At 51.7% G+C, this 26,576-nt stretch overlaps 1 protein-coding gene across 2 annotated transcripts in view; it reads right to left on the bottom strand.

Moving 5' to 3' along the window:
* Nucleotides 1-16,754: 16,754 nt before the first annotated feature.
* Nucleotides 16,755-26,576, bottom strand: part of WDR7 (WD repeat domain 7) — an 82,996-nt gene continuing 73,174 nt past the window's right edge. For both annotated transcript variants that reach the window (XM_030466683.1, XM_030466684.1), the window contains 2 exons: nucleotides 20,824-20,928; nucleotides 16,755-18,512 (listed from right to left, as the gene is read on the bottom strand). In XM_030466683.1, the coding sequence (XP_030322543.1) occupies nucleotides 18,309-18,512; nucleotides 20,824-20,928 (309 nt within the window). In that variant the 3' untranslated portion in view covers nucleotides 16,755-18,308. The remainder of the gene's footprint in view (nucleotides 18,513-20,823; nucleotides 20,929-26,576) is intronic.

Genomic DNA, 26,576 nt, shown 5'->3' on the forward strand with positions numbered 1-26,576 from the left:
CATGGAAATCGAGGTTCTGCATTGGTGGTTGTGGAGATTTAGGTTAATTTTCTGGGAAATGGGAGTTTTCATCATGGTGAGGATGGCCGAGCACCACTGCAGGTCTCCTGGAGAGGCTGAGGGACTGCACAGCTAGAGGTCTGGAGCTGGCCACCAGCTTGGAGGTCTGATGGAAGGAGCTTCCCCAGCAACTGGAACAAGCCCTGCACTGTGATTCCAAGTTGTGTGAGGATCTATCTCCTCCTGGGCTGAGCTCTGTGTTTGTTGGAGGCTCCCAGTTCTTACTGTGAGAAGAGGTGGGAAAGCATCATTCCCTGCCCTCCATGGTGGTGCTCATGGACCCACTGGCTGGTGGTGATCACCCACACATAAGCCATGACCACTATATCTAGGCACTTGAGCTATATCTAGACATATTTTCATGAAAATAAATACCTTGTTGCCTTTGCTTGTATCCCATGTGATGGGTTGAGTGGGGGAGGCTGGTTGTGCAGGCAGCAGGAGTGTGCAACACACCCGAGAGATGCTGCAGTCAATGCCCTCATTTAAATCCCCTTCATTTTTTGGCTGTGCCTACACTTTAAGATGAATCAGGTCTTCAGTTCAGCCCCCTGGTAGCATAGGTCAGAAATAAAAATTGTTCATGGTTCTCTTTTTGTTCCAGGTTCTCCAGGTATTGATCATCGGCTCCATTTTCCCCACTCTCAGCTTTATTTCTGCCACTGAGTATTTTTGGTTTCTGCTTCTTGCCAGCAAAGCTTTTCCCAGGCTCCTGCCTGGCCTCTGCCTGTCTCTGCAGCACCTGAGGGGCCTCTCCAGGTCCCATCCTCAGAGCAGTTTGTGCTGCCTGTCTGGGCCATCGCTGCACAGCACGTGTTCATGCAGCCTTCTTATTAAACTCTGGGTTTATTTTTAAGATATCAATATTTGCAAAAATATAGATTTTTTACCTTGGATTTTCCCCTGTATTGGTAGTCACTGGTGGCTGCAAAGTGGAATTATTCAACCTTTCTGTACCCAGGGGAGAGGCTAATTTTGGGTAATCACCTGGGTTCTGTTTGCTTGGAGTCAATGGCAAACAGGTCCCCAAATCACTGCCTGTTCCCCATCCTCTGTGCGTGGGGAGTGCTCAGTGCATTTGTTTTCCCATGACTGCGATCTTCTGTTTGATTTCCCAGCTTTTCCTTCTCTTCTCTGTGTTATTTGTTACCATCCTCAGCTGAGCCCAGGCTGGCAGAGTCAGAAATCAATTCAGTGCTGGAGTTTCAGCCTCAGAAGCGCTGCCTGGGAAAGGCCTGACACTTCCCTGGGATAACTGGTGGTGGGAGATAAATCATGGCAGATATTTTGCCAGCATGCCCTATTTCAGACTCACAACCAGTCCACTGTCACCCTTTGGTTCTCTCCAGCACTGTGCCATCTCCTGCTGACTCCACATGATGTATGTTCCCAGGTATCCACACCCCTTGCACATTTCCAATCCTCTCCTGTATCATTTCTCTTTGCTGAATTTCCTTAGTTACCTCTTTCTGACCTTTCTTTTCCTTCTCACTCCTCCTTCCAGCTTTCTCCAGGGCTCCTCCACTGACCCTTCCTGGGTTTCTGGCATTGGGTTTGTTGGGGCTCTGGGGGGCTGCACGTTCCCCAGCCTGGAGCAGCTCCCTGCACAGTGCTTGGTCCCACTTGCTCCGACCCAAACCTTTCTTTTCTGGGATTCTTGAGCAAGGCCCAGAGCAAAGGACATGGAGAATCTCCAGTTCTCCTGTAGGGTAGAGCACGACAGGTAACTTTCAGTAATCACTGGAACATCTTCTTCATAATTAATAAATGAAAAATGTTGCTGCAGCTAATCAATAAAGTTGTTAGAGGGAATTGATCCGAGGGGGAACTCTTTTTGTGGGTACAATTTTTCACCTATGCAGAACAAAAGGCTCCCTGGGGTGCCCTCAAACAGATCAGTGCTTGGGAGCCTGACCCAAATGCTGAAATAACCAGGAAGACAATTAAATACACCCAGAGAGACTGAAATCCTCTCATCTCCATAGGAGAGGACAGACCCAGGCCTGGGGCAGGTTTTGGGGGTCCCAAGCCCAGCCAAAGCCCCTCGGTGGTGCAGCTGGGACCAGGCTGGAAGGAGAAATTCCTCCTGGAAAGGAGCACGAAGGCTCTGGTGCCATCACCCAGCTGAGCTGTCCCCAGGCGTGGCAGAGTGCCCAGAAGCCACAAGCCCAGACGGGTCCCAGCTCCTGGGTCAGCTTTTCCATGACAAACCCACTGCCTGGCCAGGAAGCAAACCCTGGACTTTAATGGGGTGATAATGAGCATCCAAAAAATTTTGGGATCAACACTTGTCATCCAAGTATTTGCCTTGGGAGATGGAACTTAAAGACCTAGTTAAGATTTTTTTCCCTCCCTTTTTAAAAAAATGGTTTGATTGTTTTTCCTTCCAGAAAAAACTGTGTTTGGCTCATGGCAAAACACAAATCTATTTTTGGGTCAGCATTTTAGTCCTGATTTCTGCTGCAGGCAGAGGCTCCCAGGCTGCAGGAGGCACAGAAAAAACTCCTCTCCCACCCACTGCCCCCCTCCCTGCCTCTCCCCACCACAGGTCCAGAGCCCATAAGCACCCCAGGAGGTGCTGGCACTGCTCAGACCTTCAGAGCAAAGCCCCTGCAGCAGCAGCACCAGGCACAGGACCTTTCCCATCCTTCCCACTATCCCTGTTCCATGGTTTGAGTTTGCCACAGGTGCAGCCAGGAAGGACTTAGGAGAAAGGTGAGGCAATAAAACAAGTGCTTGGGTTAAGCTTGCAGATGACACCTGGATTTTGCAGTGAGATTGGTGACCGAGCTGTGGGGGTCCCCTGGAGCATCACTGGTTCTGAGGGGGATCATAGAACATGGAATTGTTCCTGATGGAAAAGACATTGAAGCTCATCAAATCCAACCATTTCCCCAGCACTGCCCCACTGCCCTCAGCACCACATCTCCAGGGCTTTGAAGTCCTTCCAGGAATGATGGGGACTCCAGCCCTGCCCTGGGCAGCCTGGGCCAGGCCCTGACAACCTTTTCCAGGGAGAAATTGTTCCGAATCTGCTCCCGTGTGCTGGTTTGGGGCCGTGCCCCCCCGGCAGTGCCCACCTGGAGCGTGGAGCTGGCGAGCACCTCGGCAGAGCGCCCATCAACCTGGGGGGATCAATGGACAATTAATTACTGTCATCAAGCAGGGTGCTGCCGGGGGAGGGCAGCACACTTAGATTTATCAATTACTAATTAGTAGCTCTTGCCGGGCTGGCAGTTGTCTGTCAGCCAAGAGGAGAGCAGCGGCGGCAGGGCTCACACGGGGTCACTTTCTTAGTGGTAATTAAGGATGGAAAAACTTGTTTGGAAAAGGCTGGAAGCCTGAACTAGAGCTGGGAGGTTGGGGAGAAAAAAAAAAAAAGACAACAAAACAAGAAAACCAAAAGGAACAATTAAGACTGGGATCTTTGGAAGAGCTTTTAGATGTTAAAGCTGCCAGTGTTTCACTTGGGTTAAGTGCCTGTCTCCCAGAAGACCGTGAAAATCCCAGCCCCAAATTAATTTTTCAGTTATGCATTGGCTCAGGAACAAGGTGATTCCTTTGCTTTCACCTTCTGCCTCCCTTCCCTGGGACGGCAGCCTGCCCAGGCTGGGTGGCAGCAGGATGCCCCAGTCCCAGTGGGGTCCTTTGTCCCCCACCCAGCAGACTCAGAAGATTCCCCAGGACACTGGGTGGCCCTGAGGGTAGGAAGGGAGACCCAGAGCTGCCCCAGGTCAGCCCCTGCCCTTGCTGGCACAGGCACAGAGGGGTTTGGTGGGAGCTGAGCGGACATGATGCCACCAAGGGGTCCTGTGCGCACCCTGGGAAGTCCCTGTCTGCCCTGGGAATGGGGATGTGCAGAGCCCCTGCCCCTCCCTGGAGGATGGACCCCCCTCTGCTGCCTTCTGGGCTGAAAACAACACTCCAGGGAACTGGGGACCAATTTTTCCTGTAGAGCAGAACAACCTCACCGAGGTGCTTTCCCTTTTGTAGCACCACAAATAAGTCACCATTTAACCACCCCATCCTCTCTGCAAACAGAGCCCAGACCCAGCCCACCTCAGAGAAGTCACACTTAACTCTGCTGCATCCTCCTGCTCCACACCAGGCTGATTACTGATGGGGATAACGATGTTATCTGCCACAGGTAACCCCAAACCACGGGGTGCCCCAGGCCCAGGCTGGAATCTTATCTCTCATTGCCCCCTGAATGGCAGCAGCAGGCAGGGACTTACTGGTGGTAATTAACTCCATCAAGCAAAACACCCATAAATCAATCATGGCTCAGCTAATAAATAAATCTTTGATCAATTACTACCTGCAAAATGTGTAGACAAGGGTCAGTGTCTCTGATTTACCACTCTCCCTGTGCCAAACTGGAAGATGAGAGATTGATGCTGGGAGGGAGCTCAGCCATCTGAATGCCATGCATTATTTAAACCTGCAGAGATAATAAAATTTTGGAGGAGACTGGTCCATTAGTTCAGCGTTCCTATTGACGTTTCTCCCACTGTCTGAGCAGTTTTGTTAATTGTTTTATACTTCCCCCAGGTCCCGACTCATTTTTCTTTGTCCTTTTGTCACTTCCAATGGGGTGGGGGGACACATCCCCAGCACCCACCACCCACTCCAGCATCCTCAGCTCTGGGGGAGCCATTGCTGCTCCATGGTCCCACCTTAGCAGCTCCAGTGCCTCAATTCCTGAGACACCTTTCCGAGGCTAAGGACTAATTCCAGGAACTCTGCTGCAGCTGCAGAGCAGTGGCTCTGCCTCCAGAGCCTCATTACCTCCTTCATGGGCTGATTGCAGGGTGCTGGGTAAAGCCCTGAGCATTTCCTGGAAGTGGTGGCACCTCTGCAAGGAAGATCTGGAGAGGTCTTACCCTCAAAAGAAAAAAAAGAAAAAGGGGAAATGCACCATCTGAAATGTACCCCAGCACTGCTGGGAGGAGGGATGGGTCTGGGGATGGGTGAGCCTTTGGCCAGCAAAGCAGGGGCAGATGCTGACAGCAACCCCAGGAACATGGAGCTGCTCCCTCCTTGCTCCAGCACAGCTGATGTGCAGAGACCTCCTGGGTGGGGGGAGCTCTGCAAACACAGCCCGGGGTGAGGAACCAAGGGGAGGGATGGAGGGAGCACTCCCAGCCATGCTGTGCCTGGAGGAGCTCTGGGTGGGTCAGCCCTTGGGGTTTGCTGCCATTTGTATATTTCCCCTTCCATCCTGATGTTCCCAGCACCCTCCCTCTTGCTGGCAGGGCCCCCCTGAAGCCCCAGGCTCCCAGGGGAGCACCCAGCAGCCACAGGATGAGGACCCAGGATGCTGCTGACCCTCAGGTGCAGGAGGGTGTGAGCAGGGCCACAGAGGACTGGGGAGGTCCCCTGCCTGGGGCAGCCTTGGGGACACATCCTGAGCAAGGTCAGGGATGCCATGGGGGGCCCGGGAGGCAGGGGGAGCAGCAGTGGGTTATCTCCCCTCCAACACTGCAGTCCTGGCTCATATATTTTTCATCCCAGTTGAGGGTACAGTGTCAGCCGATGACCTTTGTCACACCCCAGTGCTTTCTGGGATGTAAATTAGGGGCTTTCCCCCCCCCCCCATCTGGACAGATAAGATGGACTCTTACTTGTACGTCTTGGAAGCAGATATTTATTGTGAGCCCGCTGCTACTCTCAGCAGGGGGACAAAGATAATACTGTCATTATGTGCTCAGAAAATGCTTTGTAAAATTTGGTAAAGTATGCAGCGGGCTGTGGAGCAGATAACATCTGCCTTAAAGGACTCTGCTGCTGTAAACAGGGTTTAGAAAAATAGCACCCACTGCTTCTCCACGGGAGTATTGATTTTTGGTGTTGGAAAGGGTCAAATTCAAATCGCTGGCACAAAGAGCGGCTGCATCTCCTCAACTGGGTGTCTTTTAACAAAGAACAAAGTCAGGAGAGGGGAGGAGGCAGTGCAGGGGTGGCCTCACGCCAGGTTCCCACAGGACCCGACAGATGCTGCCCCCAGGGACCCAAACCCAGGGCCCCCAGAGCACCCCCTGCCCACCCCAGCATCCTCTCAGCAACCCGGGGCAGGGTGAGGGGTTCTGGCCCCCAGGAAAGTGGGGACCCTGCCCCGTGCCTCAGTTTCTCCAGCTGTTGGGCAGGGATCATTGGTAGAGTCATGGAATGGGTTGGGAGGGACCTCAAAGCTCATCCATTCCCAACCCCTGTCCATGGGACACCTCCCAGCAGCCCCATCCCACCTGGGCTGAGACCCTGCCAGGGACAGGGCAGCCACAGCTTCTCTGGGAATCCTGGCACAGGGGCTCAGCACCCTCACCCCGAAGGTTTTTCCACTGGGACCAACACCAGGCTCAGCTCATCCTTCCTGCTGCCCACCCCTTGGGGCCATGGTGTGAAATCCATCCCCTTGGACCCCCCTGCTGCAGCAGGACAACAAACCCACCCCCTCGGCAGCTCCTGGAGCACTTACAGCCTGATGTCAGTGGTGGAAATTCACCATCCAAGTTCTCGTCCCACAGGAATGCCTTGGAAAGGTTTGCTAGACAGAGTCTAACGGGAAGCAATATCCTCCACAGCAGAAAATAAACTGCAGAAGAGGCACATGCAGGGGCTAATGTTTAAAGTAAAGAATTTTACCCATGGAGCATGTGGCAGATCCAAATCCCCCTCATCCAAACGTCATTATTTATTCATACCCACATCGTAGGGGCTGGTGATTTGTGAGAGACACAATCGATTGCTACCTCTCAGGAAGCACAAAAAAGGGGAAACCTGCCACGAAGGTGGGGCTGGGGAGGGAAGGAGACACAGGGGGGGGACAGCAGGGCCAGGGCCTGAAAAGGGAAACAAAAAAATTAATCAGATTTTCAGCAGAAGAAATGAGCATGGTGTGTTCCTGGGTGTGTGTGCTGTCCACACAGGTGTGCTGTAAAAATTAAAAAGAACAACGTGTCCTCTGGTGACTGCCCAAAGTCCCCAGGACCCCGGGGTGGGCACAGCCCCTGCCCAGGGTGATGCTCTGCCTGCAGAGGGGCAGCTGCCAGCTTCTAGGGGGAAACAGAAAGGTCTCTCCTGCTCAATGAAATGTGTCTTGAGGCACTGGAAAAGAAACCAGACTTGTGTTTATGGCTTGGGGATGGCAGGAGGGCAAGTGGTTGATAGGAATATGGTGACGGGAGCCCCTCTGAGCACTGTTTGTTCAGCACATCCACCAGTGGAGACCCTGGGAGTCACTACCAGGCACTGCTCACACCCCACGGGTTCCTGCAGCAAAATGCTTCCTAGCAGCATTGCAGACAACCCCTGTTAGAGCCAGGGGCTCTGTGTTTGATGCCCCTTTGAAGGCCAGCACATGCCTGCCTGCATCCCCTGAGCACTGCTTGATCCCTGCCTGCATCCATCCCCTGCTCCCTGCCTGCTCCCTGCATGCATCCCTTCAACACTACCTGATCCCTGCCTGCATCCCTTGAGCACTGCCTGATCCCTGCCTGCATCCCTGCTCCTTGCCTGCATCCCCTGCTTCCTGCATCCATCCCCTGCTCCCTGCCTGCATCCCCTGCTTCCTGCATCCATCCCCTGCTCCCTGCCTGCAGGGACAGGCAGCAGGATCCGTGCATCCCACTGCCACCCCCCCCAGCAAAGAGGGGAGGCAGAGCACCTCAGATCCCCTGTGCTGCTGCCACAGCAGCTGTGAGGAGTGGGTTTGGGTTTAAGCTGCTCAAAAATCCGTCTCCAGGCTCATTACTATGCAGGCCAATTTTTCATTCATGGGGAATCTACGGCAGCATTTTAATGTGAGATGCTCCCTACTCTGCTTCTCTTCCCCCGAAGAAAAATAGCTTAATTTCTCCGGTTTGATAGATTTTCCTGATCCTTCAAAAGGTAGAAAAAGACTCTTGAAAATCGGTCGTTGAACTATCCACAGGCATTTTATAATGGCTGTAAATAGGTCTATACTGAATAGCTCTCCAGGCATCAACTTGAATGGTGTCCTTGACACTGTTATTATTATCCCCACTGAAAAAAAAAAAAAATAGAGAAAAGAAAAAAGAACAAGAAAGTCTGGGAGCCTCTCCACGCTGCAGTTGTTTTGCGTGGTGAGGAGGCTGGCAGAGCTCAGTTCTCCTCACCCTACAGATGCCCCCAGAGAGGTCCCATCCCAGCTGCTTTTCACTGCCTGGATTTGTCATCAATTTCCTGGAATTTCATGCACCAAAAAATAAAATAATAATAAAAAAACAGTGCACAGGAGACATTTTGCAAACCCTGGAGCAAAAGAAGTACAAGGAGGAGAAGTTTGGGGTAATTTATTTCCTGCCTTCTGCCCTTCTGTCAGTATTCAGTTGTCCATCTAAATCCCCAGGGAGTTGCAGGACGTATTTTTACAGCTTCTCTTGCTGTGGTGCCACGTTTGCCCCTGAGCTCCAGCACTGGGCTGGTTTTTCCTCAGGGTAACCATGTTCCAGCACTCCCAAACGTTGCCACCTTCAGCATCCCGGCCCTACACAGCAGCAAGCCCAACCTTCCCCCCTAACCCCATCCTTTTAACCTTCCATCTTGTGGGATCAACTCTCCTGTCAGGGGAGACATTGTGGAAAAGCTCCAGGTTAACCAGCAGGAGCTATTTTCCCAGAATAAATAAGGTGCTTTCATTTCTTGAAAGCCACTCTGATTTCTCCAGCCCACTCATAAGGCAAAAATAGTGTGCCCTAAATATGTCACCGTGCCTGTAGAGATTTCTCTCCATGGAAAACGAGCACAGCCACCTCCTGCTTCCCTCCCAGAGCAGCTCCAGAGCCCTCTCAGCCCTGGAGATGTCCATGGAGGGACAGTGACATCCCAGCAGAGGGAGAGGATGCTCAGGTGCCAATTTACAATTCAAGGTGAATATAGATTTAAAAAGAAATCTTCCTTAATTGTTTTTAAACCTTGGGTTGTGTCAGAAAACTTCTGAGCTTTCCATCATCAGGCAAGGTCAGATCTGACCAGGGCTCCTGAGGCTTTGACCCTTTTGGTTCTGATTCCTCAGGGTCCTGGCAGAACATCCTCCCAGGCTGCACCAGCGAGGTGAGCAAAGCCCCACAGCTCCTGCTGGGATTCAGATCCCTCTGCCACCTGCAGCAGGAAGCAGGCAGGAACATGTGCTAGTTAATCAAGCTGTGCCAGAAGGACCATAATTAGGTTAAAACTCTCATTTTTGATGCCTTCACCATGCAGTAGTCAAGCCACACCACCCACCCTTCCTCCAGGGGCTGTTAAAAATAATCCTGGATTCCACCTCCTGCTCTGGACTGGAAAGTGAGGGAAAGCAGCTCAGCCAGGGGTGACCTGCAGCAGAACCCAGCCTGGAGCAAGGGGGTGACACCCAGCCTGGTCCCAGACCCCCGTTCATCCCTCCCCACCCCCTGGGACCCATTCATCCCTCTCCCCACCCCCTGGGACCCATTCATCCCTCTCCCCACTCCCTGGGATCCACTCGGTCCCTCTGCTCTCCCTGGGACCCACTGGGTCCACCAGCAGCATGCTCAGGGGATGTTTTCCTACTCCTGACAAATTACAGCTGCTTGGCACAGTGCCAGCTTGGCATGGTGTCAGTGCCACCATCTTCCCATCAGTGACAGCCACTAATTGCTCCCAGTTCGTTAGGGAGTGACAGATTCCCTTCCCTCCTACCCCACCCCATCCCATCCCTCCCTGGGGGCTCTGGTGCTGCTTTTCCTGGAAGTTTTTCCTCTCCTAACCCCTGAATTCATCCCCACCTCTGCCTCTAAGGGACACCAGGAGCCACTTCATGCCTGGAGATGCTCCTTCAGCCTGGACCTGGGCTGGGCTTTGCTGTGTCTTAGTGACCCCACAACTGGACTGCATCCTGTTCCCAGACTGCATCCAGCCTGCTCCTCTCACACCTGTGGATGTGTGTACAGAGCTGGGGAATCCTTCTGGATGGAAAAGCCAGCCCAGCTTTGGGACACCAGTTTCACTGTGGGATGCTCTGATGGGTTTTTTGTTTGTTTCCCCTAATTTGGGCCCAGGTTTCGCAGCTACCTGTTTGACATGAGACCAGGACCTGTGTTACCAGCCCCATCAATCCCCTGCCTGGCAGGGAAACTTGATATCTCCAAATAAAAGTCTCTGTTTGCTACCCAAAACACCTCCAAGAGTTCCATAATCCCCATCTCCCTGCTCAGCACAACAAGGAGAGCTCAGCCCTTTTAAAACACCAGTTAATTGTCTCCCTCCTCCCTGGCACTGCATCAGAACAGCCAGAAAAGGCACAAAATGAATCCCACAAAACCGCATCTGACAGGTTTAAAAATCCATTTTCCTACCAGGAAATATGGGAAGGGTGGGTGAGTAATGAAAGACTGTGAAGAAAAGGTTTTTATCCAGCAGATTAATTCCAAGGCGTGTTTAAATCCTTAGCAGAGTTGGACAAGATGCTCGGAGGCGAAGCCAGGGGGGCTCCCAGGGGTGGAACTTGCTCTGCCTGCATCCATCTCATCTCCCTGCCTGCTCCCTCCCCCTGCCCTCCTCCATCTCCCTCCCCAGCTTTGGAGGGCAGCACAGAAAGGGGAAGCCCCTAAAATGAGCTGGGGAGATAAAACCATCTCTTATCCAAATGTTGCCTTCCTCTGGGAGGTGGAGAAAGGATACCAGGGAATTTGAGCCGTGCTGCATCTTATTTACCTTGAGCTCTTCTGCAGCCACCTTTTGTTTGGCAGCTCACCTTCCCTGCAGTGCCCAGCATCCCCAACTGGATCCTGTCCCTGCCCTCCCCTGGGAGCATCCCCCTTATCCCCTGCTGCCCTCCTACCCCACTTCACAGGGAGCTGCTCTGCTGCTGCTTTGGACAGAATCTGGAGGAATTCTTAATTTTCAGCATAGGATCAATTTACCTGGAAAGTCACACAGACATAACTAGCAAAATTTTTACTTTTTTAGAGCCAGCCCCTGCTCTGAGTACTGCTGGCTGTGTTTTACAAGAAGAGACTAAATGCTAACATCCTGCAGAGACAGACAGGGCAGGAGAACAAGTCTGGCACACATGGAGGGCAATCCCAGAAAGCCTTCCACGTTTAGGGAGCAATTAATTATCCAGACCCCCAGTTTTGGAGAAGAAGATATTTAATCTCTTTTAATCCCTTGTGCCCGGGACCTCTGACCTGAAACCTGTGACCTTCAGCACCCCGTGGGATGGGCTGAAGGCAGGGCCCTGGTCTGGTAAACAATCCTGCCAGAAATCCTGGGAAGCAGCAGCCAGGGAAGCTCTGCTGGCAGCTGCCTGACGAGAGGAGCTCCTAAAAATAAAAGCTGGAAGGAGGTGAGTGGGAGCCTGGTGGGCACTGCTGAGTCCTGCAGCCCCAGAGCCCCTGCCTGGGGGGTTTGGGGTGTCTAGTTGTACTAAAACAGCCCTTGATGAATGCCTCTAAACCCCTAGTAAGAAAACCCCAGGAAGAAAGCTGGGAAACCATGCACGTTTGAGGCTGACCTCCTTTAAAATAACCAGAGATGGAGAGGATCTGGTTTGTCTCCCTTACCTTTTCCCCTGCATCCTCCTGGTAGCAGAGCATCCACCTGAAATCTCAGTAAAGGGGCTCCTGGGGTGCTGGAGGTCTGACCCCAGGGTGATGGGCAGGGATGGAGCCAGAGCCCTCGCTGCCTCCCAGACAGAATCATCACCCACGACTCTGACGGGATAGAGAAGCTTGTGGCTCCTGCATCCCATCTACACTCCTCCCAAATCCCCTCTATCCTTAGGAAGGCAGCAGCACAAGCCTGACCTGTGAAGAGGAATTGCTGGGCAGAAAGCATCTGCTCTGTGGGAAAAGCACCCCCAGGAGGGAAACAGAACCAGCACACCAGGGTTCTGGTCCATGTGCCTGCAGCTGGTGGGATGTGCTGCTGCTGAGCCCAGCTGGGACACAGCCCTTCTCCCTGGGGAGGGTCCTGCAGGCTTTGCTGGTTACCCCTCAGCCAGGGAAGGGGAAATCCTCCCTCCCAGGCAGGACTTGGTGAGCAGGTGGATGTCTGCAGCCCCCTGAAAAGTACAGAAAATTGACACTGAAACGAGCAATCATGGTGGCCTTGGCTGCAGCCCCGTTGGGCATTCCCCTGGGAAGCTCCGTGCCTGACCCTAAACTTTCCCCATTTTCCAAGCCAATGCACTTGATGGGAACTCATCTCCCTGCTCCCCGTGACACCCCCCTGGTCCCCAGGGCCCATCCTGCTGCCAGCCCAGAGCTTGGAGGTGGCACAGGGATGTTGCTCCTGCACTGGGGAAAGGTGGGAAGGGGCTGGGGGCTCCCCAGGCTCCAGCAGGAGGATGGAGGCATCTCTGGGGATGGGAAAGGTAGCAGCAGGGAGGCTCCTGCATCTCCCCTCCCTCTTTCTCTGCCCAGTTTTATTTCTGGAACCAATTTAATGGTTTGCTGATAACTCTGATTGGTTTTGTGTCAGGTTGGTTCTAATCTCTGCTCTGGTCTGCTTCACTCTTTAAAATAACCATGATTAAAGGCTGCTGGGGCAGTGTCCTCCCCACAGCAGGATGCCCAGGGGTCCCATGTCCCATCCCCGAGCATCACACCGAGGGTGAGGGCTCTGCCAGGGTGACCCTGAGTGTCCCAACCACCCAGAGCAGCCTTCTCCAGGAAAAACAACCCTTGGCTGGGAGGGATTTGCCTGCCCTGAGGATTTTGGCAGGGCTGACAGGAACCCTCACCCTCCACTCCCATAAAAAACCCATTACTCTGCTTTAAAAGCCTGGGGAGATGGCTCAGTGTGTCTGGGGGGATGCACTGGGATTCGGGCTTGGCAGCCTCTGGGCTGGCTCCGAGGGCTCCTGCTCAGCCCCAAGCTTCTCCTGTCCTTCTGCTTCCTCTCCAACAGGCACTGCCTCCCAGGGCTGCTCCTGAGCCCATCCTCCTGCTCCTGACCCCCTTCTCCTGTTCCCATCCCCCTGTTCCCATCCTCCTGCTCCCATCCCCCTGTTCCCATCCTTCTGTTCCCATCCTCCTGCTCCTATCCTTCTGTTCCCATTCTCCAGCTCTCATCCTCCTGTTCCCATCCCCCTGTTCCCATCCTTCTGTTCCCATCCTCCTGCTCCTATCCTTCTGTTCCCATTCTCCAGCTCTCATCCTCCTGTTCCCATCCCCCTGTTCCCATCCTCCTGCTCCCATCCCCCTGTTCCCATCCTCCTGCTCCTGGTGCTGGGCAGGCGGCAGCCAGGGGAGCCAGAGCTGCATTTGTTCCTGCAAAATAACCTGGGACTGCTCCAAAAGGGATTTTAATCCACTTTCTGGCTAAACAGCAAACAAGGTGAAAATCTGCAACCATCTCTAATAACTTCTCTGGCCTTCAATCAGAAATCAGTGGGGTTTTGCCTTGCTGAGTGGCTCCTGCCTGGCAGGGGGACAGCTGGTAGGCACGGGTGACAGTCCTGGCACCAGGGGCAGGGACAGACCACACCAAGCCAGCATCTGAGATGCTGGGGATGTAAATGCCCTGACACTGGGCCAGGTCCCTGTGGGCTCACCCTGTCAGCCCTGTCCCCAGACTTGTCCCAGCCAGGTGAATGACCCCGGGTCATTTCAAAGAGACTCCCAGCAGCTGAGATGGGAAGTTCTCCCCTTTGGGTCAGAGAAGTGGGGGTTTTGGTTTGGGTCTTGCTTTTTTCAAGAAAAAAGCAAGTTTAAACTCGCACAATGTGCAGATTCCACTGCAGCTTTTGTGGTGAAAACACCAGTTTTCTGTATTGCATAATGGGAGTAGCTTTGCAAGACTGAGTAAATGCCTGTTTAAAGTCAGCTACTTCAGTAAATAAACATCTAACTCCCCTGCCCTCCATTTTTAGCTACTCCAGTCCGTTGCAAATAGCTTTCCAATTTACAAAAATCAATTAAAATCACATATTCTAAATGTAACAACCAGCAATGATCTTCCTGGAGATGCCACTCAGCCTTCACTTTAAAAACAGAATCAACATTCCAAAAGCTATGCTGCTGCAGCAGAAAGTTTCACCTTTTAATTTTTCATACGGGATTAATTTTTAATTTTCAGACATCAGAGAGAGAAGGAAGTTCCCCAGGAGCCCTCCTGTTCAAAGAGCACTCCAGGCAACTATTGCCATCAAGTGTCAATTTCTCACAGTGGAGGCTCTGATGCAGATTTTTTTACTGATAGGTTTTGTTCAGGCTGAAGTGTGATTGCTGGGAAAGTTTTGGTGCCAGCTGGAAACCAGCTCTGAGCTCATTCTCCTTTCTCCTCAGCTCCCTGGCAGCCCTGCTGAGCCCCATCCCTGATGGGTGCTGCCTACCTGGGGCCTCCTGGGCTCCCCATGGCAGGTGATGCCAGGGATGGTTGGAACCACAGCACCATGGACTTTACTGGGTCTGTGCTCTTCCTGCAAGTGCTGGAAGCCCTGTGAGCCAGGAAGGAAGAGCTGAAAGGTTCCCTGTACAAATAGAGATGTCTGGAGATGCTCTGGAATTCCTCATGGGTGATGTCCCACAGGTTCCTCAGTTCTGCAAACCTCTGAAGTGCAGTTTGCACACACACACAGCCCAGACACCAACCCTGGCCATCACTTCTGCCTCCTCTACCTAGGAGGGAAGGAGAAGGAGGCAGAACTCCTTCCCTGGTGATACCCAGCCCTGCACATCAGGCTGGAGGCTGCCTGTGGATGGAGTTCTGAGCCAGCTGGGAGGAATGCTGATGGTTGGTTGGCAAGAGGCTGTGCCCAGCAGCAGCATCCTGCTCTTCAGTCAATATGTCTGATGGAGTCTGCTCTGCCCCCAGTGCTCTGCCTTCCCACAGAGCTCTGGCTTCAGGCACAGCTGGCAGCTCAGGACACTTAGGACACCCACTACCCACCCCATGCTCCCCGTGTGACCTGGCTGGGGCTGGGGGGATGAGCTGCTCCACACCAGCTCCTGCTCCACAGGACCAGGAACACAGCAGAACCTGGCAGGTCCTGTCCCACCCCACCCCATGTGAGGAGACGTGGGGTGGGACAGCAAGGGAGATGTCCCTTTGTGTGCTCTGTCCCTGAAAGCAGCAAATTGGAGGTGCCTGGTACAGTTTTTTAGAGCTGTTTCTGTACATACCTGCAGTGGGCTCTCCTTTCCCTTACCTTGCTCCAAAGAAGGGTAATTAACAAGCAGACAATCTCCACAGCACCAGTTCAGGCAGAGCCTCGGGTGACAGCTCCCAGATGATCACACACACACAGTGAAGGAGGTCCAAGGCTCCATCTCTCAGTCCCCTTCTCCAGGGTGGCTCCATCACCTGGGGCAGGGAACAGTTCCCCATGGATCGCACCCGCCCCTTCCTCCACCTCCTCCTCCCTCCATCCATCTCCTCCTCCTTCCCCAGCCCCTCCTTGCCCTTGGCACCCCATGAGCAGCCCCCTCCATGCCCCAGCTCCCCCAGACCCACCTCACCCCCAGGAACCTGGGGACAGAGAAACCTCGGGCTGGGGAGGGGGAGAAGGGGCAGAGATGCTTCCGACCACAGCGCGTGGTACCTGGGGCCACAGCCAGACATTCAATTACCAAAAATGATGCTGCATAAATGAAGAAAATATTGATCTTTTTGCATCAAAACACAATCACGCCAAATCAAAAACAATTAATGTCCTGGAATGCAGATTTATAGCAGGAAATGGGCACATATTTTTATAGGTAAATTGCTTAAGGTATAATCCAGGCTTTAGTATATTTTCATTTCTATGAAATGAGGAGACAGCGGTGAGCACTGAGCTCACTTGCACTTGACCATCTCTACACAAATCAAACAGTGTATATTTTGCAAAGTAAACAGCAAAACCATCTAATTTCTGAAATTCTTCTGGCTTTTCTTTTTGACCTTTGGTATTTGGAGGTATTGATGCTCTCTCTAAACCATTGCACAAAAACACCTTGAAGTGTCAAGCTTTAAAAATGAGTCTTCTTTTCTCTTTCTCCTGTGCAGCCTGGATTATCTTGGCCTTGTCAAAATACATTCTCTAGTTAGAGGTTGGAAATATTTCCCTCCTGGCTCCCAAGTATTGATTTTTCAAGGCTCAGCTCTGCCTGTCAGCCGAGGAGGGGAGAGGTGAGGGTTGGCCGGGTGCTGCCTGCTGCCCCACAGCCCACCCATCCCTCCAGCACATCCCTGCACCCCAGACCACAGCCTCACACTGGCTTTGCAGTTCTGAAGGCTGGGACAGTCCTGTCTGACCCACCCACAGCACAGGACATGGGGCATGTGGCAGATTCCACCCCAAAACCACATCACCCACACGTGGCCATCCTCCACGCCACCACAGAACCATCTCAGTGTTTCTTTTACTCCAATTACTTCAGGACACTGTGAAGCAGGGGGCAAAGAAAGAGCATCCCCCGGGCACAGGTATTCTGGAAGGTGAATATTCCCTGGGTAGGTGGTCTGGGGAGCAAAGAGACCTTTATCCTCAGCCCCCTGCCACCTGAAGCTGCAGCCCCTTGCCCATGCCCCCGGATGGCCGCTCACTCACGCCCGGAGAAATGGAGAAGAAGAAATTCCTCAGGTGGTGAAGGAGCCTCAGCTGACAGGGCCCCTCGATCTGTGAACAGGAAACCATTTACACACCCCCAGGCTGACACCACGACACCAGCTGAGCCTCTCCACCAGTCCAGGTGGGGTTTATTTCACAAGCATATTTACACCGGGAAGCTTCGTACACACCGCGGGCGGCCGGGGGCTGGTGAGAGGAGGAGGAGGAGGAGGAGGAGGAAGAGGAGGAGGCTCCCAGGGTCCCTCAGCACAAACCACAGGCCCTGAGCTGCTCAGGGACAGTCCCTGTGAGCTCTCTCTCCTCTTTATCTCTTTTTGCCCCTCCAAGGTTACAGACGTAGCCACACAAACACGATGGACATGCAGCAGTTCACTGAGAAGAGACCCTGGTCCTACCACAGAGTTCTCTACTATGCACACTACATCCCCGCCAGAGAAAAGACCAAACTTCATGGCAGCTGGTGCTCAACATTCCTAATGGTCTCAATTCCTTGCTTTTTATTGGGTTCTAGGGTTATTTTTAAACAGCAAACAGATATGTAGCTTCTGGACTGCAAATCTCACTTTCCATGTACAGTGCACTACAAAGACCACCTAAAAAAAATAAAATAAATCAATGCTTTTTATGTTTAGAAGCCATTTTTTAAATTAATTTATTCCTTTTGGGGGAAGGGAGGATTCTCTAAGTACCATTTTTACTTTATCATGTAAAGACAGCCACCTTGGTTCTGTGAGCTTCTCAGGCAAAACCGGCAAAGAAAAAGCTATACAAACATATACATCAATATGTTTAAATAAAATAATATTTTATAGATTTCTTTTTCTCTTTACTGTGAACATAAACCAGCATACTTCCACACTATTAAATATTTCACAAAATTAGATATGTAAGAAGAGAGAAACACAGTCACAGCTAATGTTACATAGGAATATTCCTACTGAAGAAAATGTTCCAACACACCCCTCTGAACAGCTTACCTCCTACACGCTCTGCACCATTTTCCCAGCCAGATTCGCTCCCACTGATGCCACTTGTGCCACTGTGTCCATCCCTGGGCTGTGACCTGAGCACAGGCTGGCACGGCGTGGGGGCATGGCCTGGCACAAATGGGAGCAGCTTTAGGAAGAACAACCTTTTGGTCTTTTGTTTAGGTTTTGTTTTTTTTTTTTTTTTTTTCAACAAATACCTGCAATGATAGCAGAAAAACCCACTTTATATATAAATACTCCTTTTATCAAGTCTGCTATTCCATCTTAATGAGGATTATTTTTTTTTTCTTTATGTACACGAGGACTATTCTTTCTTCCAGACTAAAGCAAACAGTGACTGGGCAACAGCAGCACTTCCCAGGCTCTTGAAAACCAGGAGGAAACCTCCCCTCTGGCTTGGGACATCCCGAGACTCCATCCCCTCCCCTGGGGGCAGCGAGCCCAGGACCCCCCGTGCTTGGCCCCGGGGCCCGCTGCCCCCCGGCATTCAGTGGTCACCAGGAGAAAGTCCATGTAAACACCAGGTTTTGGGAAAACACCGGGACACCGCGAGAGCCTCCGAAGGAACAAGGGGTGCGACGAGGGCTGCGTGAGCTCAGCGCCATCCCAGTGCTCCCAGTGCTCCCAGTTCCCCCCCGCATCCCGTCCCCGCGCCTTCCTCCCGCAGGGCAGCGCCAGCCCCGTGTCCGGGGAAGGGTCCGGGAGCAGCTCGGGGCTGTACCCTAAACCACGAAGCGGTGCTCCTTGCCGTCGTGGGCCATGAGGATGAGGTTCCGGTTGGAGGTCCAGATGAGGCGGGCCAGGCGCAGGGCGGTGTGTGAGCCCGGCGAGGCGGGCTGGACCGGCGGTACCTGGTAGGTTCTGACACACCGGAGCTGCGGGGCGGAGTTGAGCATGCCGATGCTCCCCAGCAGGGAGGTGTTCATCTGCGGGGACACCCACGGGTCACCACACTGCCCCCAGCACCCACCCGGGACACTCTCGCAGGCAGCCCGGCACCGGGGCTGTCTCGAACCAGGTTTAACCCGGACGTGGTCTGAATGGGGGAAAATATCTCTAAATAATACATGCACTAAGGTAGTGCTGGGGGGTAATGCCAGTACTGGGGGGTACTGCTTCCAGTGGTAATGCCCTCTGGAAGAGGTGGTGAGCTGGGAGGGCAGATTTCCTGCACTGCCTGGGGGATTTAGGAAGGCAGGCAAAGCATCAGCACACACCACCAGAACTGAAGGAAGAAGCCCCACAAAATATTAATGAGATTATATTTAAGAGAGAATACTGTGACAATACTGGGGGTTGGAACTCCATGGTCTTTAAGGCCCCTTCCAACCCAAACCATTCAGTGATTCTATGAAAGTCACAACCCCCCAGGAGATGAAGATCTGCTGAATAAGGAGCAGCTGCCACTCTCTAGGAAGAGGAAGGACCCACGAGAGACTGAGCTTTGCTGCTTGCCTGGGAGCTGCAGTGGCTGCTCAGCACAGCTCTGCTGAGCCCTGCTCTGGAAAGCAGACCAATGATTGCTGATGCATCTTGTCAAGCTCCACGGTTTTCCTTTCGACATCCCCTGATCTAACAGAGCCAGAGACACAAAACCCCCCCTTTGGGGAGCTCTCCATCCCCTCTCCCCCTGCCAGCCCCAGGGTGTCCCCCAGCTCCTGGCCAGCTGCCTCCCAGCTCAGATGTGCCCCGGGAAACCTTGGCAAACCTGGGGACATTTAAGGTGTTATTGCTGATGCCACGTCCTGAATTCTGATCAGTCCAGAGCCTGAGCCATTACTTTTTCCTGGCTCTTCTCGGCAGCAGAGCGGTGTCAGAGAGTGTAAATCATGGCATCTCTAGCAGGGAGCATGCAAGCACCACTGACATTTTCACAATTTAAATCATCTTGAGTAATAACCCTTTTAAGATGACTAATGTTACTGATTTTCCTGCATTAATAATAGTGCCAAACAGAACACAGAAGGGAAAAATCACTAGTGCACGAGGTCACATTTTAAAACTAAACGTGTAGGTATATTTAACTCTTGATGTAAAAGCCACTTCGCTGGGAACATTTATACACCTGGAGCAGCCTGGCAGACCACAATTTAGAACTTCTTTTCCCCTTCCAGTTCTAACAGATCTGGCCCAATTGCTTTCCAGATTTTCCCTGGGTACTTCAATTGACTAAGCATAACTGATGGATGAGGATTCCAGCTGCTCTCATTTACTGTTTCAGAAAGCACGTGGTACAGGGACAGATAATAATTGAGTAATTTTTATGGCACCTGTAGAAGTGCTGAGTGACACAGCAAGCTGGGGAGGGGTGTCATGGAGCATCAGGGGTGCTTATGGGCATCCCCAGTCCTCTTTAGAGCCTGGCTGCTGCAAAGCTCAGGGATTCTGAGACCACACATTGCTTGATCAGAGCAGTTGCTTCCAAATTACACATTTTTAAGTCTAAAGATATTCAAGAAATTAAAAAAAAGCCTGCTCAGGCAGAAAATATTCCTACCAGCATGATGTTACAAAGAAAAGATTGCTCACATGTTTATGAGAATAAACCTCCAGCTGCTCCACAAAATGGTGCCTGGCTCTCAGTTTCTCCTGGTGTTCCAGACCCTCTTTATCCTGTTTCTGTCTCAGCTTTCCCACTTCCAGCACGATCATGGAAGCAGAGGACAGCTCCTGAGCCCCCAGCTGCCACCCGTGGGCAGAGGGACAGGGGGTGCTGGCAGACAGCATTTGGCCCCCCAATTCTCACCAGGCTTCCAAAAAATAAAAAGCAGACCAATTCCTGAAGCTCACCCTGTTGAAACCAATGGGGCTGCAGGAGTTAGAGAAGAAAACTCCCCAGTGGTGGGAAGGGGACAGGCACAGAGAGATGCTGCAGAATTAGAGCTCGAGGTGTCCTGCTTGGCTCTGGGTTTGTCCAGGGCACTTCTGAGGTGTGTGCCATGGAGCTGGTACAGCAGTGTGGCACTCAGACATCAGAACATGGAGAATGTTCTTTGATCGCCCAGGAGTGAGGCCACCCAGGGCTTGGTGCAAGCAAGCCAGCTCTATAGAAAGAATGCCAGGGAAATCCCTGTGGTCCAGTGACGCTGCTGCTGGAAGAGGAAGGGGTGGGAAGAGCAGCAAAAAGCCACAAAACTCTGTGCTGGGTTTCCAGCTTCTGCCCTCAGCCCCGGGACACCCCTGGTGTCACTGCTCCCTCCCTGAAGGAGGTGAGGAGCCCCAGGTGAGCAGCCTTACCTGCCAGAAGCAGAGGTGGCTGTCAGAGTTGGAGTAGGTGGCGAGGTACCGACCGTCGGGGGCAAACGCCACAGCTGTGATGGGGCCCTTGTGGCCATGGATGGTCTGGGGAGAGACAAGAGGAAGGTTATTGCTGTGGTTAGTACCAAAACATTGCCATGTTTGCGTTATTACCACAAAGTAAATACAGTGTGGGAATGCCTCTTCATTTCCCCCGAAGTTTCTGTTATTCCAGCAGAGGTTTTGGGCTGGAACTCCCTGCCAGAGGTTGGAGGGTGGCACGTGCTGCTGTCACACACCCCATGTCACATCCCTGCCATGTCACACACACACACAGGGACCTGTGCTCAGCACACAGCACCCCTTTCCCTCAGGGCACTTGGACACCTCTGGACAACTCAAAATAATGCAGAATCTTGCCAGGTGGCACGTAAGGCATGCTGCTCAGTCTGAAACACCAAACCACAAAATTAAATCATCACTTACAGCTCACCTCTGTGTAAACACACAACTGTGTCACCAAGAGAATCCTCTCCAGCCCACCAGAGACCAGAAACATTGCTCTTCCATGCTTACACTCCCCACCCAGGGAGCAGAACTGACCCAACACAGCAGGCACAGCTGCCCCTGGCACCCCTCCTGCCCAGCCTTCATTCAGCCAGAAAAGTGCAATTAAATCCTGTCATGGACCCAAATCTGGGACTCTGAGCTCCTGACAATCCCTGACAATGTTTAATGTCAATGGGCCAAGGATCTACAGCACCAGGGCTGGCACTGGGAAGTGTTTCTTTGACAAGACACACAAGCAGCTCCTTTTGCATTGAGAGGCTCTGTGGCAGCTTTGAATTGTAATATTTGATGAATACAATTAGGCTGCAAAAGTAAAATTAATGCTCCTGGACCCATCACTGAGGCCCTGAGAAGCTGAGCACATCCTCTGAGTGACACACTGCACCTAAAAGCTGCCTTAGGTATTGAGAGCCCATTGTAAATGCATTTCTTTGTCATGGGAAAGGTGAGTGAACTCCAGCAGAACCCCAAACCTCTCTCTGTAATGTAATCACCACAGCTCAGGATGAAAGTTTGAAAGGGCAATTAATTAAATGATCCCATGTTCAGACCCATCAAACTCTTTAGCACTTAACAAGCAAGTAATACTTGTCAATAAAATATGTTTTGGTAATACAAAGGTAGAAAATCAATAGTACTAGCACACTTGTTGCTCTTTTTACTACTGAAAATGTGTTCCAATAAGTACAATCCTTCAGGGAATTAATCTGCTTTGTTATTTAAAGGAAGTGCTTCTCTAATTGATGCTAATCCTTCCAAGCCAAGATTTATTTTTCAGTGCACTATCTGAACGTGTGCTCTGCCCTGCTCGTTTCATGCTTCCCAGGCCAATGGAAAAACAACAAAACCAGATTATGGCTGCTCAACCAAAGCATTCTGCTCACACCCCAATGTTCAGGCTGTGCTGGCAGCGTCCCAGAGCAGTGTCCCAGAGAGAAAGTGCCCAGCACCTCCCCTGCCATCACTTCCCAGGCACCCTCAGCATCTTCCCAACTTCCCAACACTGTGCAAAAACCCACAGGGTTCTGAGCTTGGAAGCAGGCTGGAGGCTGGAGGGCAGGGGTGTTGGGACACAGTGCAGCTGTGTGCAGCTCCCCTCTGCCCAAGCAATTGGTTTTTAATGGGAGGATGCTCCTGGGAGACTATTTGACTTCTGCACCTGCCACCATCCTCATGGAACACATGATATATACTGGAGCTTTGACAACCTCATTTTAAGCCCAAGAGTTGGTAAACTCTGCACTGAGCTGCGACACTCTGTTAAAGGTGACATAAAAAACCCCAAACACTGTATCACTGTGGCAATCTTATTTTCATAAATATACTGAAATGCATACTTTAAACTGATCAAATAACCTGCAGGCTGCTATAGAGACACACGAATATTTTACCACCTTTGTGATGAGATATTTACAGCTCTGCTCTCTAGGGGTACCCTAACTAAAGGGAAACAAAACCAACCCATCCTGAGAAAGCCCTGATCCTGATGTGTGCCCTGCAGCACTGCCCATCCCTGGCAGAGGGACAGCAGCAGAGGTGCCAGAGCCAAGCAGCAGCTGCCGGCACGGGGTAACACCAGCTCCAGCTTCTGCTCAGACACCAGTCACCTCTGGGTGATGGACCTCTGAAAACAAAGAACTCCTTCACAGAGCAGCAAGGAGTCACTGGCAAGGGCATCCCGGGCAATTCCAGCAGCTGAGCTGGGGGGATGGATCTCCCCAGCAGGCAGAGGCTGCTCCATCCCAGTGCAGAACCACAGCCCAAAGGCAAAGGGCAAGGACAGGCAGTGAGCAGCCCAGATGTTAAGCTGAAAATCAGCAGTGTTGGTTCCCACCCCAGCTAAACAGAACCACTGCACTGCTAGAAGAGATGTTAACAACCAGGGGTGGCTCTGACTGACCGGGCACCCCGAGACACCAGTGGGACCCGGGGAGCAGAGCCTGACCCCCCAGTGCCACTCACTGACTGACCCCACAGCACACTGACAAGAGGTTGGTTACCTGGCTTTGGGGAGTTTATGTGCGTGTGTTTTGCTTGGGCTTTGTTTGTTTGTTTGTTAACTGAAAACCAGAAGTTGGATTCTGATGCTAAGGCAGGGTGCCAAACCCTGCAGATCATACACAGAGGAGCGTCAGCCAGCCCCAGCTTCTGGGGTTTGGTTTGGTTTTTAAAACAAACTGGTACAAAACTAAACATCTTCACCTGAAAAGATATCTAAAATATGATATCATTTTTCATACCAAAAGTAAATTCTCTCAAGATGCCCCTTCAGAGGATTTTATGGATACTTTAAAAACCAAACCCCTACTTTCCAAGCAGTTTAGTGGAAATATCTGAGCTACTATTAACTTCAAGTATCTTTAGTAATTTAATTTCCATGTTAGTTCCAGGAATATTAACAATTGCAGCAAAAATTTCAGGACTGTACAGAGAAAAAGAGTATATTTGCATCTATAAATTCATTTTCTTCCTGTCCTCCAAGCTTCTCAATAACATCAGGCTCCAGCCACAGCCCATATGTTACCTTTTTGTAATGGAATAAAACATCTAACTTGGTTTTTAACCTTACACTGGGAGTGTTTTGCATCAGTCCCTACAATTGCTGAGGGTTCAGAGGTGCTGTGCATGATCTGAGGGGCAGCCCTGGCCGGGGGCAGCCGCTGTCACTCACTATCTGCCTCTCATTTGTTAGGAGCTTCTCCTGCTGGGAGCCCCTCATTACAATTTGCTTTTTCCTTCCCGGGCCAATGACAAGCAGAAAATGAGGCAGCTCCTTTTCTCGACTGAACTTAATCCAGAAAAAATGAGATGACAGCTGCAGCCACCCAAGTGTTACGGGATGGGATGGAGCCTTCCCCAAACCTTCACAGTTCTGCACAGAAGGAACCTGGGTTTCCCTCCCCCCAGCCCATTGCAGTGACACCAGTCTGTGCTTGGATCTCCAGAACCCCTCCCAGCCAGCATGTCCAGCACTGTGCTCACAGCATCTCCCCCTGCTCACACTTGTTCAGGACTTTCACCTGGCCCATCACAATCCCCAGGAGAGTCAATTGTAAGGCTGTGAGGATTTCCCCTCACCAGACAGAACTGCTCAAGTGCACCCCAACCAGCCCCCCAGGTGTCTCAGCAGAAGCACCCCAAGCTACAGACACATTCCAGAAGCTTCCTGGTGACTGCAGGACTCCCAGCCGTGCTCTTGGGGTGAAATGCTTTACTTTTGGTGGCCAAGTGGAGCTGTGGCCAGGAGGGTCACTGGGGGCTCCTGCTCTGTTTTGTAAACAAAGGGCACATTTGCAGATGGAGCAGCCACAGACCTGCTGCACTCACAACTGCTTTCCAATTCACTGTGAAACATCAATTATCTTTATCAAATAACAGTATCTCATCTCAGTCCATTATCAAGATGGAGTCTTATTTTAGCTGGACTGCAGCCCTATCTGTATATCAAGGCTGGCCGCAGTGCCAGAGTGAGTGAAAGGCTGGGAAATAATCAATAATCATCATCAAATTGTGGGCGACAGGTTGTGAGGATGGAAGTTTTTGATGAAACCTCAACCTTTTTTTTTTTTTTTTTTGTGCAGCTGATAAAGCTTAACCTTTGCAATACCTGATGGCTGGGACTCAGTTAGAGGCAGCTCTGCATACACTAAAAAATAAAAAACAAGCTTTTCCTGCTCCAATCCCCCCAGCACGGTGGGGCTGAGGGAGGTGGCACCTTCCTGCCAGCAAACATCCCACTGGGACCCCAGCCTTTGTCTGGAAGGCTTTGTACACTCCCAAAGCTGTGCTAGGGAAGGCACAACCTGGGCACACCAAGCAACAGGGACAAGGGAAAAATTGCCAGGAATATTTGTCTGTTTAAAGGTAGGCAGCTTTCTGTTCCCCCGAATAAAAGCAGAGTGAGATCACACAGATAAAGGAGAAAAAAAAAGCATAAAACCATCCATGCATTAGGCTAATCACAGAGCAGCCTTTCTGCTAAAGTTATTCTTACTCATCCCTTTTCTTATGATAATTTCTTTTCCAAGTGGAACTAAGGCACAGAAAAAGGTTGTAAACATCTTGTACTGGGTTTTCATTTCTGAACCTCCCATGAGTAATCTGCAACCTGAATCCAACCTCCACGGGCAGAAGGGAGAGGTGGGTCAGCCATTTCCCCTTTCAGCTATCCATCAGTTCCTCTAGAAAGAGAAATCTGAGGAGATTTGTCAAAAGTTCCCAAAATGGGAATTTCAGGAGGATGTGTGCACAGCTCTGATTTTCTGTGCAGGAGCAGGGTCTAGGTGGAGCATGGAAACAGAGAGGGCACTGGATAAAACCCACAGAGGCACAAAGTTATATTCACTAGCTTAAAAAAAACTCAAACCACAACCAACCAATCCAACCCCACCACCATGAGCAGCTTCCTCAGACAACTGAGGAAGTTGACTGCTGAGCAGACAGAAGAAACTGCATAGAATTCTGATCAGAGAGCTGGAAAGCCCTCACAGAGCTTCAGCAAGTTCTGGGGGTGCTGGCAATGCCTGTCAGCATCTCACTGAGAAATGGGTCATCAGACATAGCACAAAACCAGGACAGGTAGTAAGGACTGCAGACCATCACCAGGTGTTTCAAACAGAATTTTTTGGTGTTTCATTTTGGTTTTTTTTCCTTGAAAGCCACTCAAATTCTTCTGACTATTCAACCATTTCATGAGCAGCTGGAGCCTCACCCAACCTTTCCCTGTGCTTTGCAGTAACGGAGCCCAACCCAGTGAGCCCTGGGGTACCAAGACAACCCCCCCCCCTGGCTCTGACACCTCATCCCCACAGGACCACCTCCCTCCAGAAGAGCAGCACTCACTCTGTGGTCACTGGGAGGCTGCCAGAGCTGGGCAGGAGGGAGATGGTGTGGTTTATTACCAGTGCCATGGAGACGGCGTGAAACCCCCCGCGGCAGCGATGGCAGGGAGGGGCCGTGGGTCAATACAGCTCCCTCAGCCCCCTGCAGATAATCAGCCCCCAGACCCAGGTTCTCTCAGCTCCACACACAGCTGAAGGCCCAATCAATACCACTGCTATGAGAGGGAAGGACACAGCACAGCCCCGAGCCCCCCACACCTCCGGGAAGCACCCCGGGAACCAAGCGGAGTCCTCCAGCTCCCCTCCCGCCTGATGCCGGGTGCTGGGGGTTGCTTGGAAAAG

The sequence above is a fragment of the Calypte anna genome, chromosome Z, assembly GCF_003957555.1.
Source record: "Calypte anna isolate BGI_N300 chromosome Z, bCalAnn1_v1.p, whole genome shotgun sequence".
Classification (NCBI taxonomy): domain Eukaryota; kingdom Metazoa; phylum Chordata; class Aves; order Apodiformes; family Trochilidae; genus Calypte; species Calypte anna.